General features: G+C 45.7%; 1 protein-coding gene across 1 annotated transcript; it reads right to left on the bottom strand.

Moving 5' to 3' along the window:
- Positions 1–605: 605 nt before the first annotated feature.
- On the bottom strand, positions 606–18,984 carry LOC139380624 (insulin receptor substrate 2-like). Its single transcript, XM_071123507.1, has 2 exons — positions 15,411–18,984; positions 606–3,517 (listed from the first exon to the last, which is right to left on the bottom strand). Exons 1-2 carry the CDS (start codon positions 18,745–18,747, stop codon positions 3,513–3,515), a joined length of 3,342 nt encoding a protein of 1,113 aa, XP_070979608.1. The 5' UTR covers positions 18,748–18,984; the 3' UTR covers positions 606–3,512.
- Between the last annotated feature and the right edge of the window lie 1,411 nt (positions 18,985–20,395).

Below are 20,395 nucleotides of genomic sequence, written 5' to 3'. Positions count from 1 at the left end.
CAGCCTTAATTACCATTTTAATTAGCACAGCTGTGAGAAGGACTAATCTGACAGCATGTGGCTGAGGGCACAGGATCATAATCCCATCACTGCTTTTTTTTATTCCCTCACAGTTCTGCATGTCGCTGATGACAAGCTAGTCTAATTACTATTGTAAGGGGTCGGGAGAAGGGCAGGTGGAAGTGGAAGGGGAATTGGGAAGGAGGAAGATAATGGGTGCAGGGGGAGTGGAGGGGGGCAAAACAATAACAGATTTAATGCTAGAGGATGCTAAGATAATTTTTCTCATTTGTTCATATTGCTACTGGGGTGTTGTTCAATGGACAGAAGTCATAGAACAACACTTACTGAAGGATACTAGCAGAGAGGGAACAGAGGAACATGAGTGGCTAAGACACAAAGGACATTCTGAGAGAGGGATTTTATTTTATGTAATGAAGAAACCCTGTCATTGAACAAGCCCTAAAACGAATTGAGTCATCTGGTGTCTGAGGAGACTGGTGATGCTCCTTCATTCTGCCATTCAGATGAGAGAGAAAAAAAACTCCACAGTCGTTTGTGAAGAAATATAGAGGAGAGGAAAGAGAGAGAAGACAGACATTAGCTTTCTTAAATAGTGTTATTCTTTATTGCATGTGTCTATAAAGAATCAATACAGTCCAAAGCCATGGTAACTACACTAGGTTTAAATTATCATCTCTTAGTAGAATCACAATAAGCCATAAGATATTAAGTATTTACAATGGAAGACACAGCAAGTTAAGCTAGTTTGTCATGTTATCTTATCCTTTAGATGCTAAATTAAAACCCAACGGGAACGTTATCCAAATGCAAAAAACACTGCTCAAATCAGCAATAGGCTCCAATAGCAAAAACAAACAAAAACGTTCCAATAGAAATTGGCAGAAAACATTTACAAAGAGGCCAAAAAATGATATGTTTTGAGGTTTAACAAAGATTATTAACATAGTATTTATAAATCTGGTACCTCTCTGTAAAGAAATGTAAATATTGCATATGCCATTCGTGAATTGTACCTAAGTAGCAAGAATTAACTTTTAATTAATCATTTCTCTTAAAATCTATCTTGGCATTACAGCATTAGAAAATGTCCTTGTAGTGGCATTCATTTCACAAGACCATCCTGTAATAATAGTTTCAAAAAATCAAGTCCAAACTTTGTTGCTTGGCGTATATAACAATAATTAGTGCTTTCATTTCCAAGAATTCACTCCAAACACATATATACAGTACAAACAACATAAGTTATCATATTTAACTTAAAATATCTCCAAAGCTAAAGGTTCAGCTTGCACTCACTTGTAATTCTCTGTATTTGTACATTATTTACAGTATATAGGCAAACGTTGAGTACCAACAAACTCAAAGTAAGTGACACTGCTTTTCGTATCTGTTTTTTTTGTTGTCTCATTCTGCATGAAGTTGTTGTTGTAGTTGTTTTCGTTAGTATTGGTGTGGTATTTCTCCTTGCTGTCACGGTGGTTACATTCCCCAAGAGGAGAACATGGAATAGACTACATTCAAAAGTGTCTTGTGTTTACAATCTAGGGAGTTTGTAAGTGCAAGACCGTGCAGCGTCAGCTCTGGTGTCTCCTCACTCAGTGTCAGATCCCAAAGCAGCAGCGATGGCTTCAATCGTGTCAAAACCTCCCTGAACAGCCAGGTGTGTGTATGTGTCTGCCCACCCGCCCAATGACAGCTCACCTATGTGCCAAATAGCCTATCACAGCTTACCAGAGGCTCAGTGCTGAGGCATCATGTGAGAAAACATGTCACAGGTGGGTTGTTGTGAGTAAACAAGGTAATAGGTTAAAGTATATAAAGGTACCTTCCGCTTTGTCTCTATAATGGTGTTTTAGTCACTAAAGACTACCAGAAGCCCAGGTCAAACTGGGATGTGTGTGTGACGATGGTGTGCATGTCCTACTCCAAAAAAATCCTCCTAGGTCCCGTTTTCCTTCTCTTCTCTGTATTTGCATTGTGTGTGTGGAATAATGCCTAAGAGATTCTTCTCCTAACCTTTGTATGCAATGATGCATATATTACTATGACATTAATATATAGTACCTATATGTGAACAAACTGTAATAATCTCAGGAATCTATGATAGCAGAGGGAAAGAGGAAAGATTTCTTCCTCTCCGGCTGCTCAGACAAAAATTCCATCTCCATGGCGATCGGTTTAAGTCTTAGATATTCTGCGTATTTATAGGTCCAAACTAAATGTCTGTCAGTAACAGTGGACAGTAGATAAGTAAGGCTTTGGATTGGTGTTCATAAAATCATTCACCTCTGAAAATAAATAAATATATCTCTGTATGCACTGAGTGTAGAAAACATTACGAACACCTTCCTAATATTGAGTTGCACCCCCTTTTGCCCTCAGAACAGCCTCAAATCGTCGGGGCATGGACTCTACAAGGTGTCGAAAGCATTCCACAGGGATGCTGGCCCATGTTGACTCCAATGCGTCCCACAGTTGTGTCAAGTTGGCTGGATGTCCTTTGGGTGGTGGACCATTCTTGATACACACTGGAAACTGTTGAGTGTGAAAAACCCAGCAGCGTTGCAGTTCTTGACACACTCAAACCAGTGCGCCTGGCACCTACCACAATACCCTGTTCAAAGGCACTTAAATATTTTGTTTAGCCCATTCACCCTCAATGGCACACATACACAATCCATGTCTCAATTGAAGTGGCTTTAACAAGTGACATCAATAAGGGATCATAGCTTTCACCTGGATTCAACTGATCAGTTTATGTCATGGAAAGAGCAGGTGTTCCTAATGTTTTGTACACTTCTGGTGTGTAAATAAGTACTAACCTGGTTTGCTCTGAGGTAGGCTTTTAAGCAACTGTTAACTTAGTACATTGTTATATACTGAATATGTTCGTAAAATGCCAACTCTCTTTCGTACAAATTTAGTGTACACATCCACACAAACACATATACACAACAAAGTGCACACATATAAATAAATAAATATGTGATGTGTACGTATATATAACGTGTGTGAGTGGGAGTGTGTGGAATATCTCCAGGTTTGGTTCACAGGTTATTAAAGTGAGGGTAACTGGCCCTGTCAGCCAAAGCCAAATGAAAACCAGTGGAATAATAATAATAATTATAATAATTATTTTGCAGAAGTAACTTTGTATGTACATAGATATTCATCAATGAGTACAGTCCTTTAAGTTGTAGTTGTTCAGAGAGCAGCAGCGACGGACCCTTAATATTTGGGTGCCGAATGTGGGGAGGATAGGAAGCTTGGAAGGGGGGGGTGTCCACATTGCCGTGACGATGGTGGTCCCGTTGACCCCTGGGGAGGGGATGGTGGAGGTTAAAGGTTGTCTACTGCAGCACATGGTCCAGCTGTCTGCGTGGCGACTTCGTCACTAGGCTGCAGCTTTATCCCTCATTCACAGCCAGGCGAACAAGAGAGAGGGAGCGAGGAACAGGGGGTGTAAGAGGGGGCGGTGCCATCAGTGTTCAGTCTGATTGGAGAGAAAGAGAAACAGAGAAGGGAGGGATTTGGTTAAATAGGTTGCCGTATGTATCTACTAGCAAATTACACATACAGGTATAGGAATACATTACATTTTCTGTCCCACTACACTCTCGCTATCTTTTCCTTTGAAAATGATGACTGTGATGTTGTTTTGTGTGTGTGTCAGTTAGTGCTTGTATGGGTCTGTGTTTGTCGTCATTGGAGACTGTACTCCGTCAGCTGCATAGTGCTAAATGCCACGGTTTTCCCCCTGTCGCAAAAGCACCTGCTCCCAGCTGACGCACACACACACACACACACACACACACACACACACACACACACACACACACACACACACACACACACACACACACACACACACACACACACACACACACACACACCATTCCCCCTTGCTGAAGAACACTTATTCCATACTTGGTAACAGAGTGGGGATACACCGTTTGACCTTTCTCTCCTGTGGCTCCCATTCCAACCTCATAAATCACTCGCACATACATATTATGTTCTTCTATCTTCATGGGAACCTAAAATACATTTCTAACCCTAACCCCTCACCCAAACCCTAATTCTAATCACAACACTAATAGTAACTGTAAACCTAACCCCTTAGTGTAAAATAACCTTTGTCCTCATGGAGATGTGGGAAATGTCCCCACAAGGGTGAATTTTCCTTGTTTTACTATCCTTGTGGGGACTTTTGGTTATTTTAGGTCCCCACAAGGATATAAGAACCAACCCACAGCTAAGAATACAGAACTCACAGAAGCACATACAGATGTAGGATCTTAAATTTGAGCCAGTGATTACAGCAGGAAAATAATCCTGAAGCAATAGGAAATGTGATTAAAACAAACACCCACTGACAAACATGTACGTATACACAGTGTTTTTCTGGCCTTGTGTAAGCTCTCTCTCTCTCTCTCTCTCTCTCTCTCTCTCTCTCTCTCTCTCTCTCTCTCTCTCTCTCTCTCTCTCTCTCTCTCTCTCTCTCTCTCTCTCTCTCTCTCTCTCTCTCTCTCTCTCTCTCTCTCTCTCTCTCTCTCTCTCTCTCTCTCTCTCTCTCTCTCTCTCTCTCTCTCTCTCTCACCCTTGCTCCTGTGTACTTGTTTGTGCAGTGTGATTTGCATGCAGTGCTCACATGGCAGCGGAAGTCTCAGCTAACAGCACATAGCAATGCCTCACTCACTCACTCACTCCTCCCTTTTCCAAGCAGAGAACAAGAGGTGTTTTCACAGAGCTCGATGTGATCGTCACTCTCTTAAACAAACCCCCAATTCAGAACCCCCAGTGTTACAACACACACACACACACACACACACACACACACACACACACACACACACACACACACACACACACACACACACACACACACACACACACACACACACACACACACACACACACACACACACACACACACACACACACACACACACACACACACACGGCATAACACCAGAACTTGAAACCAAAAGGTCAGCCCAAAACACTAAAATACTGGTACTTTTCCAGACTACTGATCCCCTATATCCACCGACTAGGAGAAAGAGAGGAATCTGGTTAATACAAGTGCACTGCTTATACCCAAAACTTCAGTCACAGAGGAGGAGCAGTACATCGTATACTATAGTATATAGAGGAGTGATTCACACACACACACGAGGCTGATTAGCGTCTCCATTAACATGCTAAGCACATTAGAGGGGCTGACCCACTTCCACAGACATCCTGTCTCACCATGTGCTGTGCTCTGTCTGAGACAGTAAACCAGGAAGCAGGAACTAGCCTGGTACTGGGAACCAAACCTCATAGCTCTCCAACCGTACCAAAATGCAGTATATCTGTTTTATTATTATTTTTGGCAAATCGTTTTCAGTGTAAACTTAAACGACTAAAACCCTATATAAAGTTTGTAGACACAAACCTCTTTTTGCTTTGTCATTATGGAGTATTGTGTGTAGATTGATGGAGGGGTCTAAATACTTTCTGAATGTATATCTTTCTTAATCAGATCATCGTTGAAAACCAACAATCACCAAAATAGACAGTCAGGGAGAATCTAATTAATTTTGTGATAATGTTTGAGACACTCGATAGCATAAGAACATGGCAAAATGTGTAGAATTGCAGGAAATATGCTTTAAAACTATAGATTTCCTAGAGGAAACACTGAGGTAGGTTACAAAACCTAGCCATAACACTACACCTAATAACGCACACTACCCACATGAAAAATACTATACAATATACTATGGTATAAATACTATAGTATTAACAGTAGTGTTTTGAGGGCCTTTACTGTATTCACTGTAGTATACTGTAGAATTTATAGTTCAACTATAGCATGAATCAAATCAAATTGTATTGGTCACGTACCGATATTTAGCATATGTGTAGCGAAATGCTTGTGTTCCTAGCTCCAACAGTGCAGTAGTACCTAACAATTCACAACAATACACACTAATCTAAAAGTAAAGATAATGGAATTAAGAAATATATAAACATTAGGACAAGCAATGTTGGAATTGCATTTACTAAAATACAGTAGAATATATATGAGTAAAGCAGTATTTAAATATTATCAAAGTGACTAGTGTTCCATTATTAAAGTGACCAGTGATTCCATGTTTATGTACGTAGGGCAGCAGCCTCTAAGGTGCAAGGTTGAGTACCTTGCGGTAGCCGGCTAGTGATGGCTATTTAACAGGGATGGCCTTGAGATAGAAGCAGTTTTTCAGTCTCTGGGTCCCAGCTTTGATGCACCTATACTGACCTCGCCTTCTGGATGATAGCGGGATGAACAGGCCGTGGCTCGGGTGGTTTATGTCCTTGATGATCTTTTTGGCCTTCCTGTGACATTGGGTGCTGTAGTGTTCCCCCGGTGTTGTGAGGGTCTTAGTGGCCAAGCCACATTTCTTCAGGCTCCTGAGGATTAAGAGGCGCTATGCATCTTCTTTACCACACTTTATGTGTGGGTGCACCATTTCAGATTGTCAGTGATATGTACACTGAGGAACTTGAAGCTTTTCACCTTCTCCACTGCGGTCCCGTCAATGTGGATAGGGGCGTGCTCCCTCTGCTGTCTCCTGAAGTCCATGATCAGCTCCTTCATTCTGTTGACGTTGAGGGAGAGATTATTACTCCTGGCACCACTCCACCAGGGCCCTCACCTCCTCCTCCGCCGCCTACTGTTGTGTTGTTTGCGAAACTTTATGATGGAGTTGGAGGCGTGTGTGGCCACACAGTCATGGGTGAACAGGGAGTACAGGAGGGGTCTAAGCACGCACCCTTGTGGGGCCCCTGTGTTGAGGATCAGCGTAGTGGAGGTGTTGTTTCATGCCTTCACCACCTGAGGGCGGCCCGCCAGGAAGTCCAGGACCCAGTTGCACAACGCGGGGTTCAGACCCAGGGCCCCACGCTTAATGGGGAGCTTGGTGGGTACTATGGTGTTGAAGGCTGAACTATAGTCAAATAACAGCATTCTTACTTAGGTATTCTTCTTGTCCAGATGGGATAGGGCAGTGCGTAGTGCGATGGTATTTGCATCGTCTGTGGATCTATTGGGGCGGTATGCAAATTGAAGTGGGTCTAGGGTGTCAGGTAAGGTGGACGTTATATGATCCTTAACTAGCCTCTCAAAGCACTTCAAGATGATAGACGTGAGTGCTACAGGGTGATAATCAGTTAGTTCAGTTACATTTGCTTTCTTGGGTACAGGAACAATGGTGGACATCTTGAAACAAGTGGGGACAGCAGAATGGCATAGCGAGACATTGAATATGTCCATAAACTCTCCAGCCAGGTGGTCTGCACATGTTCTGAGGACGCGGCTACTGATGCCATCTGGGCCGGCAGACTTGCAAGGGTTAACATGCTTAAATGTCTTATACACGTTGGCAAAACAATCTTGAAGCATGTATTCCGATTGGTCAGACCAGCATTGAATAGACCTTAGCAGGGGTACTTCCTGTTTGAGTTTCTGCCTTAAGGGAGGAGCAGAATGGAGTCGTGATCTGATTTGCCAAAGGGAGGGCAGGGTAGGGCCCTATAGCCATCCCGGAAGGGAAAGTAACAATGGTCAAGAGTTTTCGAAGTGTGAGTACTACAGTCAATGTGTTGATTTCAAAACTTCTTCTGTTTTCTATATCATGTAGGGAACAAAATATATGGTCTATTCTTGGCATGTGGGTTTCACAATTATTGGTGGCAAAAATTGCGATATTGGGTAATGGGCAGGATATATGCAAATTAAATACTGTATTTACTATAGTTAAAAAAGTGTCATGTTTTTGTGGACTGTAGTGTTTTTGCAGATATTACAGTATACTATAGTATTCTACAACATTATATAGTAACTACTACACATGATCGAGGGATACTACAGTGTGAAGTAGAGTATTCTACAACATACTACAGTTTACAATATAACTCTACAATAAGTACTGTAGAATTCTATAGTAAACTGTAATCAATTTTTCATGTGGGTACTCATAACAACACAGCTGATAAAATGCCTTCTCACTTCTGTGTTCAAACTAGAAATTAAAACAACTGCTGTGAATTTTGCCCTCACTCTCCCTGTCCCACACACACCACTCTGAGTGGTCAATTGTGTTGTATGTGTGGGACGGGAAGAGGGGGGCAAGGTTCACAGTAGTAGTTTGAATTTCACAGGGCCAATTACACCAAGGCCCAGTCACTTTCCCTAAGGGGTCAGGGAAAGGAGGAAAGGGTCGGAAAACCAGAGTAACACAATCAACCTGACACACAGACATGAGAATGTGGTGAGGCCATGCGTGTGTGCCAGCAGGGCCGGTTCAGACCTGTTGGTTGCAGACACAGGGGTATGAGGGAGTGGGGATGAGGGAAGGTTGCCGGGAATCAGAGTTGAATCATCTCAAGACAAACAGGCCAGGTCAATAAACACACATCTCTGGTTACCAATCACACACTCCTGCCCAGCTATCACAATCTCCTTTTATCAGTGGATACTCAACCAGCCCTGTTGAGTGCAGTGTGTCAGCTAAGAAAGACAACCTCTCCTAACACAGCTAATCTTACACACGCTAATCACAGAGGGAGAGAGATAGAGAGCGAGGGGGAGAGGGAGGGATAAATGAACCCGTTACTCTGTAACCCTCCCCCTTGCAGCCATGCCACACAGACCCTGCTACCCATCCCTGGAAGGTACCCCTACCCCGTCCCACACGTACACACTGCTCTCTACATGAGTTATGTATTTCTCACTGGCTATATTTAGACCTGCATCTCTCAGGCCAGGAACACTCTACCACGCACACAAACACAGTACTGTACTGCTAGTACAGTAGTTTAAAGTACAGTAAACATGTGCTTATGTGCTTACTAGTTGATTTATATGGTTCTCCTAGCAATAGTTGATTTATATGGTTCTCCTAGCAGTAGTTGATTTATATGCTTCTACTAGCAGTAGCATAGCTCAGACATAACAGGCCTGTAGCTCTCCTAACAGGACATACCCCAATGTAGCCTTTCTGCCACGCCTGAAGAGGGAGGGGGGGACATGGGGAGATGTAATATCATCAGCCATCGCTCTCCCTTCTCCGCTCTCCTTCTCTCTCTTCTCAGCAAGTCAAGAGCCCACAGGACAAACAAACAACAAACAAACACCAAACAGACAACAACAACATCCACGTTGTTTACATTGCTAACATGGTCAGCTCCTCCTCCTATCTAGGCCACCCACACACAGACACACCCACAAGCATCCAGGAAGGACACACACGTTTAACACATTCATAACAAACACATTATACATTCATAACACACACACAAAGACAGCTAATCACACAACAAGTGATGTATGTAGGAGGAGAGGGAGGTAGTGGTGTGTGTAGGGAAGGGAGGGGGTAGTGGTGTATGTGTATGTAGGGGGATAGTGGTGTATGTGTATGTAGGGGGGTAGTGGTGTATGTAGGGAGAAGAGGGGGTAGTGGTGTAAGTAGAGAGGGGAGGGGGGTAGTGGTGTATGTAGGGAGGGGAGGGGGTAGTGGTGTATGTAGGGGGTAGTGGTGTATGTGTTAAAAAATCATGTGAAATGTGAACATTTCAATTTTTGAGAGAGGAAGAGGGAGGGAAAAAGAGTGAACTAAAGAAAGAAGGATAAGAAGGAATGGGTGAGGAGATCACGTAAAAACCGCTTGGCATCGTCCAAATAGGCCTAAATTACTAAACGAGGTCAGACAATAACCATCACTACCATTACAGCCATTACATTTCCTCTGATTGTATAAAGTCATTATCGCAATAGCATATTACATTAGTCACACACACATCTGTCCAACCGCCAAGTGCTTCTCTGGGCACGGGGAGAAATGCGTTCATTTAAAATCATGTCACATGCTGGGCAATTATATTCAGTCACAGCACAAGCCCTTAATGAAAGCCCAGCACCCATTTCTATTCTATTATTACAAATCGCACGTGTTTATATTTCTTTTTCAATATTTATTTTTCAACGCGCACGAACACACACGTGTTCTGGGACACAGATTAAACTTCATCACAAATGGCCAAGGTAATCCAACAACACACTAATCTAGCCATTTGTACGACCATGTCTCAGAGCACTACTCGCACCCACACACATGCATGCAGTTGACATCTGACTGACTGGCAAACATAAACATACACATTGTTCTGCGGAGATGAGAGGACATGAGAGCTGTGTTATGATGTAACTGTAGTAGTTGGCTGAGGGACTGAAGCCTGTATGTGAGAAGTCAGGACATGAGCACAATGAGGCTTAATTGATCCTAACTTCAACTCACCTCACTGTTTGGGAAAAACACCTCAGTGTGTGTGCTCTCCGTTCCCCTAACTCAAAACAAGCTGCTCAACAATGTCTAATCCTGAACAGAATGTAATCCTCCTTAACTCCCAGCTAAATGGAGGGAACATTGACAGAGTTTTTATCTACCCATGGAACATCCCGCCCTAGTTTACTCAAAGGTACTGTAACGGACAGGGAGGGAGGGAGGAAGGGGGGGTGAGGTGAAAGACGGGTGAAAGAGAGAGACAGGGGAGGGAGGGAGGACAGGTGAGGACAAAATATATATTTTTAAAATATGCCACTACATCTAGGTTTATTATAGGACTGCTCTATAATTAATCACACACAGCAGCTGACAATTCAATCAGACTTTTTCAGCACTGCTATGCTATCCTCTAAAATCACACCACCTCAGTAAAGTTAATTTACTTAAGTAATTTAGTTCAAATTAATGAAAGCCATTATTCTATTCAAAGTCCATAAAACAGAAGGCAATTCAAGGAATTCCTGTAATGGGGCTGATTAGCTATCTGATGAGCTACTTGTTTAATTAGTCATTAAACAAACCTCCGTGGTCTGTCCTTAAAGCCAATCAGTGGCACTCAGCTGGAACTAGGCACTATAGACAGAAGGCTCTCTGGAAGGAGAGAGAGAGGAGGGCAGAGACCAACTGACTGGGAGGCCAGATCACATGATTTACCGAAAAGAGAAACTAATGCTAGAAAAAGTGAGGGAGATAAAGAAAGAGAGAGAGGGAGTGAGTGAAAGAGGGAGAGAGAGAGAGAGTAGGATATGGGATAGAGTGATATTTGGCTTTTTGCCCCACCCCCCCATCCCAATCCCCCCTCTCTCCACCATCTCTCTCTCTCTCTGTCCGTCTCTCCTCCTTTCTCTCTGTCCGTCTCTCCTCTCTCTCTCTCTCTCTCTGTTGTTGTGGCAGATGGTGCTGGTCATTAGCGTATTGTCACTCCCTCTGAAGGGCCAGATAACCAGTGCTTGGAGGCGCAGGTGCAAGACCCCGGCCATCACCATCTGCTAACACACACGGGCATACTCACAAACACACACTGAGGTAGAGAGGGAAGGAAAAGGGGTGAGAGGGTTTGGTCAGGGCTCCTAAATAAAAACATAAAGAGAGTGAGTCAGTCAACTCCCCCGTCTCCCTCTGTCTGTACCAAACACCTGACTAACCCCGGCCAGAGAAGAGAGAGAGAGAGAGAGAGAGAAAGAGAGAGAGCTCTGGTAAACAAGGGGAAGACATGAGGAATGGAGAGAGGCAGGAGAGAGGGATGATAAAGAGCTTCAGAGAAAAACAGAGAACGTCAGGTGACAAAAGAGAGGAAGAAGATAGACAGAGAGATAAAGATTAGAGAGAAAGTCAGACACAGAGAACGAGACAGTAGGGGAGATAAATAGCTAAATACTGAATAGTGTGCATGTTTCTTCTGTTTGCTGATATCTGGTGTTTCTCAGGCAAAATGCTAATCCCAACAGCCCTTGCACACCCAAGGGCAGTTCAAAGGTCACACTTCTGATGGGAGCATAGCGAGGGGTGGGGGTGGGGGTGGGCCGTACAGGGGCGTGTTGAAATTTAAACAGCCTCCAACCCACTCAGTGACCCCTCACCCCATCCTCTGTCAGTGAGTGTATGCATTTTCCCAAACCAAAACAACAACACTGGCAAAAACGCTATCGACCGACCATCAGCTCAATGAGCCAATAAATTAATACATCTCAAACCCTGATCCCTCATTCACAAAAACACAAGGCCAGAGTAATCTACACACAGATACACACAGCAGCTGTCACACTAACACACGTGTGTACACACGTTTAGAACAGGATGTCAGGCCCATATCCTTGGTGTGTAGGTAAAGAGCTTTGAAGGCTTTATCTCTAATATAATGTGTTTGTCAAAAGAGCAGCAGGCACACACACACAATAAAAAAGGTAATTTCAGCCTCAGATGATTTGCATTTCAAATCTAGCCACTCGAAAATTAATGTGAGCATGTGGAATGTAGACTGTCTCGCCTTGTGATGGTGAGGGGAGAATGTGGAAAAGCCGGTAATTTCTTAGTAAACACACACATACACAGTGAGGCCTGTGGCTGAAGTCTAAGCCTCTCTGTGGGGTGGGTGTTTATGATTAGAGTGTTAGTGAGTAGCTGGCTGTCCTGACAGCATTCCTGATCGGGGCAGACTATTGGGCCGTTCCGGAAACACAGCTAACTGTTCTTTCTCCGGCTGATCTTTTGTTTTTCAGGAATCCCGTAAATAACCAGGCAAGCCAGCCACGGCCAACTTTTACCGGATCAACACTGCTCCCTTTCTTTCTATCTTTCTCCCCCTCCTTCATTCTTTAGCCTCTCCCTCCCTCTACCTACTGGCTCCCTGTGGTCTGTTTTATCATGATTTTGAAAAACAAACTAACGTCACTCCATTCCTCCTCCTCCCATCTCCTCTCCTTCCATAGCCTAGGGCCATGTCTTTCTTCCTGCTCAACTTATTTAGTAGAAAAAAACACATGAGTGCAGAAATGCCTGCCCTACCTAGAAAACAACTCAGCAGACATACTCATGCTCAAATGCACATTCAGAGACAACCCAACAGAAATACCTTATTGCACATATATTTTCAAAAAATACACTGGCATAATACATACTACAACTACACACACACCCTTGATTTAGTATGTTTGGCCAATAAGTGTGAAGACTTTTAGTCCTCTCGAGAGCAAGTTCAGTGTGTGTGTGTGTGTGTGTGTGTGTGTGTGTGTGGGTGTGTGTGTGTGTGTGTGTGTGTGTGTGTGTGTGTGTGTGTGTGTGTGTGTGTGTGTGTGTGTACACTATGGTCTGTTTTGTAAAGTTCCTCACAGTAAAAAAAACAAAAGCATCTCCAGTAGGTTAGAAAAACAAGTGAGCATTCACCTCTCCCAGCAACCTTTGCACAATGCCTGCATTCCTGCCCTGAAGCCCAGTACCTGATAACTGATAAACAACTGACTCACTTGTTTTTCTGGGGGACCCAGTGCACAGACTGCACCCAGCCCTACGGTATACAGCCAGAGAGGGAGACAGAGGAGAGAGAAAAGGAGGAAGAGTGAAAGAGGAGGAGGAGCGAGAGAGAGCTCCCTTCACCAGTGCATTGCAGATCACTATGTCAGTGGGGAGCTTCAACAACAACAACATTGTGTAACCACTACCTATAGGCCTACAAGTCATTCGTATTTCACTATCAATGTGCAAACCTATTATACAATGGGTACAGATCTATGGTAACTTATGACATAGCGCTTAAAAGGAATATAAATTGTTATTTGATTTTGTACAACAAGATACTGATGCTGCAGTAGACATATGCACGCATAGATTTGCCAGAACAAGGTGAAAAGTCATGTTTTGGTGTCCCCAACTCTCTATCTCATACGGGGACGCATCAATATTTACACATTACATTACCGGGGTTGAAGTGTGATTTGTTAGATGAAAGAACTGTCCCCAAAATATTTTTTTTTTCCCATTATCATTTTGAACAGAAATGAGTTTCCTTTCCACTATATTTGCTGTATCCTAAGGTAAACTCTCAGAGCACATATAGCCTAACTGTATTATAGAAATAAGAAAAACCCTGGTCCATACCCACTGGACACAGATGACAATTCAGTGACGTGGAACAACGTTGATTCAACCAGTGTGTGACCAGTGGGTTGGCTATTCCTAATGGATTGTTCTAGCATGCGGAGGAAAAAATCTTCTGCATCATTGAACCCCTTGGGATGTTTTCTCTAACATTTGTACTAGCGTAGTCTGGTACAAAGATAATAACTACGTAACAGGGACTGCTGCTGGGTGGGACTCGAGGGCACACATTGATCCAGAATAGAAACGACTTCAATTACTTACTTCACAACACCATGCATATTTCCCACAGTCTTGGGCTAACTGATGTACTGTATGGGTGTGACGGGCTACTCCTAATCCAATCCAAATACCACAGTTTACAAGTACTTATTATACTGCTTGCCAGGGCTGGAACATATATTGTACATTTATCATGGTGCTTCAACTTGCCCTGTCCTGTTTCATCGCATCCACCATCCACCTCGTTGAAGACCGAATGTGGCCCAGGGGCTAAATTTGCTTGATATCACTGGTCGAAATAGTAGTCATACTATAAGCACCAATGCATTTGTTTAAACGAACTTGCAATAACAAACAGATGAACACTAAACAGCTTGAAAAACATGGTTGTTTTTCCATATTCATATTTTCCTTGAAAATACAGCACATAAAACTGTCACATACAAAGTAGGCTAATATGGGCGCGCTTCATCATTATAAGACTGCATTGCTTCCGTAAACATATATATTGTTTCTCTCTCTCTCATGACTAGGTTGCTCAAAACCATCATGCCGTCTCGCCACCTAATTACAAAGGGCGTGTAAAAAACAAAAGTACATTAAATATAGCATGCGTCAACGGTATATCAAATACCAAGTATACAGCCTAGATAAACAGCGCCTTTGTAACCACTGCGCAAGTCTGTTTGTTTTTTCCACTTGGGTAAAGTGACAGGTAGCTGCTAGCCCTAGAGCCGGGCAGCAGAGCTCAATTTCACTGCCTGTCGATACATTAGTGTGTACAGTAAGCCACAGTGTAGTGAGTTGGCTGGCTACAGTGGGTTGGTTGAGTTCAGACTATGAGGGATAGAAACCCGTGGTCTGCGTGCCGAGCTATCGCATAATGATAATCACGCGCGCACATAGGCAGCTGCTGTCCGTGCCACATAGGCAGTCTAAATTCTCTGGCATTATTAGAATGTTGGCTTCAGTTTGACACAGCGAACACAAAACGTCTCCTTAGGACACGACAAACTTGGAGTGCACTGCTGCTTAGCAACGGGTAGATATGCCAAATAAATGGGTTGCTATCACTAAAGCGATATCTTTACTCAAGCACTGACACACACTGACTGTTTGAATGAACACCTGGATGAATGAATGGGCTCATGATAAGCATGCAAACACACACGCCACACAGAGTCGGCGCTGGCTCACCTTTCACTGCTGTTGCAGTTTCCTTGAAGCCCATTGTGGCATAGGGGCTGGTGTTAAAACCGTTCATGCCCCCCTTGCATCCACACGCTGCATTGAACCTCAGCAGTCCCTCACTGCCCCCCAGAGTGCTGCAACCCCCCAGGCTCCCTTCCATCAGGTTTAAGGCAATGTAGTTAAGTCCATTCTGGTAGCCTGCCGACGTCTCCCGGCACATGGGGCTGTTGCTGTTCCCGTACTCTTCATCTGAACCCTCTGAGCTCCGGACCGGCCGCGACACGTTCTCCACCGATGCCGAGCTGTGCCGCTTGTTGGCATCAGGGGCGAACGACGGGCACACTGGCGTTACCATGGTGGTGGAGGAGAAGGTCTCTGAGCTGTGGCGCCTGCGCCCCTGGGGGTCGGCCCGGATCACCTTTGCCCCCCTGTCTGGGTTGACAGGGGAGATGGAGAGGGACGGACACCCAAGGAAGAAGGTCTCGACAGGAACCGGGGGGGACCCCACTGTACCCTCTCCCCTCAGGGTGAGTCTCTGGACACAGGCAGACGGGCTGGTGGGCAGGGGGGTGGTGGCAGCAGAGGGGCACAGGGTGGCAGGGAGAGGGGCAGAGGGAGGGGGGTTGGTAGGACAGAAGGTCATCTCAGTGTAGTCGTCTTTTACATCCCCAACCAGGTATACAGGGCTTGCAAGCTTTTGGAGAGGATATTCCACAACAATTATCTTCTCCTGTTCCTCACTCTCCCTCTGCTCTTCTCTGGGAGGCTGGCTGGGACACAAGGGAAGCACAGGACTCGGCTCCAGGCACCCTATTGAAGAAGGGGAATCGCCGTGTTTGGGAGAGTGCGATCTGACGTCAATGTTGACGTAATCGGAGAGTGGCGGGGAACTCCTCATCAGCCCGTCCACCGAGCCCAGTGATGAACGAGAGCGCTCAGTCATGGCGGAGATGGGCGGGTAGCGTGTAGTGTTGCCAAAGTCGATGTTGATGTACTCCCCGGGACTCCTGGGCTCAGAGGGGAGGGGGTGTTCGATCATACAGGGCAGCGTCCTTAGAGAGTCCAGGGCCAGCCGGGTAGGCCGGCTCACCCTCCCCTTGTGGACCAGACCCCCCTCCTGAGTGACCGTGCCGGCTCTGAGGGGTGAGGGGGCTGAGGAGAGAGTGGAGGTGGGGGGTGTAGCGGAGCAGACAGGTGAGATGGGACAGTAGTTGGACTCTTCCTCTATCCTCTTCTTCTGTAGACTCATCACCACGTACTGGTCTGTGTCTGTAACTCCCTTCCTCTGCGGCTGGGCTTTGAGAGAGCGGGGCAGGGAACTGATGGAGTAAGGCTGTCTGTGGTGAGGGTGAAGCTGGGGGGTAGTGTCTGTGAGGATGTAGTCTGGGGGGGTGAGGGAGACCACGGGGTCCACAGGGGACATGTTGAGGTACTCCCCGTTGGTGAGCTTCCCGTCGGAGCTGTCCACAGACATCTTGGCCCCGCAGAACATTCTCATGTAGCCGCTGTCCTCCAGAGACACGCTTCCAGGGGAGTCGGTATGGGAGCAGAGCCCAGCTGGAGAGGGGTGAGAGCGGGGGTTGATGATCTGCTTGGGGGCCGACACACACATGGGGCTCATGGGCATATAAGCATCACCTTTGACCCACCCTGTCTGAGCGGCAATGCCCGGAGTCATGGGCATGTAGCCACAGTCACCTAGGTGACCGTTGGAGCCTATCTGGACATCACCATAGTCCTCAGGATAGGTAACTTTCGGGGAGGCGGTGTGAGAGCTGCGACCCGATTGGCCGCTACTGGTATAGGTGGCCCTCATAAGCGTGTACTCGTCCAATGAGGTGGAGGAGACCTGGGGCGGCGCCCTGTGCTGGGGCGGGGTGGTAAGGGAGTATGTGCGTTTCCGGTATGCCTTGTCCAGCTCTGGTAACCGGCGGAAACCGTTCTGTTTCTGCCTCTCCATTACCATGTAGCCATGCAAGTCGCTGCTATCCCGGGAGGGGGGTGTGTCTGCCCTTAGGGACTCTGGAGTGTTACTGCTGCGAGTGAGGTACAGGGCTGCAGGACTGGAGCCATACTCATCACAGGAGATGAAGCCGCCATCACTGGGGGAGCCAGAGACAGATGCATTGCAGCTGGAGGGGCGAGGAGCACTGCTTTCAGAGCAAGAGGACAGGCTGACAGGGCTGGGGGTGGCTGTGGGTGGGGAGTGGGACAGAGGCATGGACATGGACTTACTGTGCTGGAGGGAAGAGGATTCAAATGTCCGGCAGTGCTGGGCTGTGATGGTGTTTGAGCTCCCTAATAGGGTCCGGTGAATATCAGGGCTGAGGGGACTCCCGTTCACAGGCAAGGTGCGCGCCATGGTGCCATCTCCCTCACTGGCAGTGCGTATCCGACAGGAGGTGAATTTACTTATGGGGGACTTTTTGGCCATGCTGTCAGTGCGCGACCGTCGCTGGAGCCCGGTCTGGCTTGGGGGAAGGTTGTTGTGGTGCCGCCGGGTGGGCACGGAAATGGGGTTAGTGCCCGATGACTGGCTCTTGCTGCGCGGCCGGAACTCTGACAGCTCCTTCATGGCTTTCATCGCCTCCAGAATAGTCTCGTGGATGTTTTGCGCCACAACGGAGTCGTCAGCCTGCATCCACAGCTCGCCGGGTCCTGTGGCTGCTGACCGGCCGACTTCGATGAAGAAAAAGCTCTCCGAGTGCCCGCATCTCCTAATGTTCATTAGCTGTAAACTGACGGACGCAACATCCGAGTTGAGCTTCACAAAGCTGATAGTCCGGCTGGATAAGCACAGCCTGTACACCCCGGTAAGATTCCGGCTCTGTCCCAGCCCTTTGGATTTTAGGTTAACTTGCCATACCTCCTTATACACAGCCGTTACCGGCGTAATCATCCCGTAGTTCCCCTCATCAAACCCCACCAGCGAGGACGCGGAATTGGATGCGGAGCCGTCTGAGTACACTTTCCCCTCGCTCATTAAATCAGTTAAGACTCTGTACCAATTCTCCTGCTCCTGTTCATTCTCTGCTGCCACAGCAAAATATTCGTCCTTGGTATAGAGGGCGATAAGGTGTTTGTGTTTGGAGTCCGCTCTCTTGTTGATATTGAGGCAGCAGTCCAGCGGAATAACTCTCTTTGCCGCTGACTTGTTTTTCCATTTCTTCTCGCTCTCGTAGTACTCCAGCCGGGCAGGGAAGCCCTCGCTCGGCTCCTTCAGAACGAAAAATCGCTTGTGTCCGTGCTTCTGCTTCTTGAGGTATCCACATTTCTTAATTTTGTTGTTGTTAATATTCGCGTTGGATAACAAGTGTCCTCCAGTATTTGGTGGATTTGCCATTCTATCGTTTTTTTAAACAACTCACTTTCCTTAACCTGTTGTTATATCCTCACTTATCGAAGGCTGGAGAGATCAACTGTAGTTTATAGTCCGTATCTCTCCAAGGCTCTGTTTCACTCCAGGCGCCGGTTGTGCGTCCGGCGTATGTAACAGTTTAACAGTAAATAACCCATATCGCTAAGTTACCGAAGTGAAGAGAGAAACAACGTGTGACGTTCTACACGTCAAGCTTTAGTTACAAAAAAAGAGAAGGGTAGGGAAAAATACACACACTGACACTGGGGCGGTGCAAGCCGACGGGGCGTACCTGCAAATCCGCCTATTTGATGAGATCATGGGCTCATTGGTGGACAGGGCTGAATGATAGTGAAAGACTCAGTCAGATGGGAGAGAAAGCCCTCCCACACACACTCTCTCTCTCACACACACACACACACACTCCTGCCCTCTTCCGACTCACCCTGGGTACGGTTGGAACTGTCAACCCGCTCATCTGTCTATGATGCATTTATGCATAACTGCTTACGTATATACTCTTCTCCCAGGGCAATTTATCAACGTATTCATTAAGAGGCCTATCACAGATCGTGTTGGCTATTTGGGTTAAGTATTGATGTAATAGGTTTGTGCGCAATAAGAATTATTGAGGACACGGTCAATTATCAGTTTATTGATATGAAATAAGAACAGTAGCTGTCAGAAGTTTCAGAGTGTATAAACTGATCGAAATTCGTGGGAATGTAGGCATGTAACGTTAAGCAGAATTATTTCGCTGCACCACAAGCATTTCGTTGCACTCGCAATAACATCTTCTACATATGTGTTTGTGACCAATAACATTTGATTTTATTTGATGTTATAAATGTTAATTTACGCAATTATGTGGTGTCAAGAAAGAATTATGGCTATATTAGCCTACATATCCTAATACAAGGCTTGTGCAACAATATCACCCGTGGCATTTAAATAACAACCCAATGATGATATAAAGCACTATGTCTATTGGCATTTGATTACGCATGAGTTATTACACAATTCAAAAAACACTGTGTGATCTAGTAGATTCTACAATATATTATTCAACTGCGACAACAACGTGACTGAGGCGCACGTAGCGAGGGGAGGGTGAGAGGCCCCAGCCGCTGCCCTCCAACTTCAGAAGAAAATAAGCTTCAAGATTAGACTGCGGCTCTGTCACACAACTAGGCTGGGAGGGGGAGCGGGAGAGATCGAGGTAGCGCCTCTGACGCAGGGAACACTCGATAATTCCCCTGCGTCCCCGATCATCATACCCTAGATTCATGTCTGCGCCATGATGGCAAGGGAGTTATGCAGTTCTTCTCCATCTTTTCCTCTCTTACAACATTAGGCAAGAAGAGAATCATTAAACTGCGAGAGCAAAGCGCGCAGTGTAGTTTGTTACGTAACGCGCGTGCCCACTGATCTATTTTTAATGCGCCCTGGCTCCCAACTGTTCAGTACTAGTAGCTCTAGCGTTTCTGAATACTGTGTCCTTATTTGCATGCGTGGGTATATTTGCCTTTGCAGACTGTGTGTGAGCAAAGGGGTGGTTGTGACCATTGAACATATGGATGCTGTGTGTATTCGATGTTCTGGAGATGATGCCTGTATTATTGCGTTTGGGCTA

The sequence above is a fragment of the Oncorhynchus clarkii genome, chromosome 22 (assembly GCF_045791955.1).
Source record: "Oncorhynchus clarkii lewisi isolate Uvic-CL-2024 chromosome 22, UVic_Ocla_1.0, whole genome shotgun sequence".
In the NCBI taxonomy this organism is placed as follows: domain Eukaryota; kingdom Metazoa; phylum Chordata; class Actinopteri; order Salmoniformes; family Salmonidae; genus Oncorhynchus; species Oncorhynchus clarkii.
This window is presented reverse-complemented; position numbering and strand designations above follow the sequence as displayed.

Bases quoted from the DNA above. Each gene is read 5' to 3' on its own strand.
- LOC139380624 (XM_071123507.1), bottom strand. From the start codon at position 18,747: ATGGCAAATCCACCAAATACTGGAGGACACTTGTTATCCAACGCGAAT.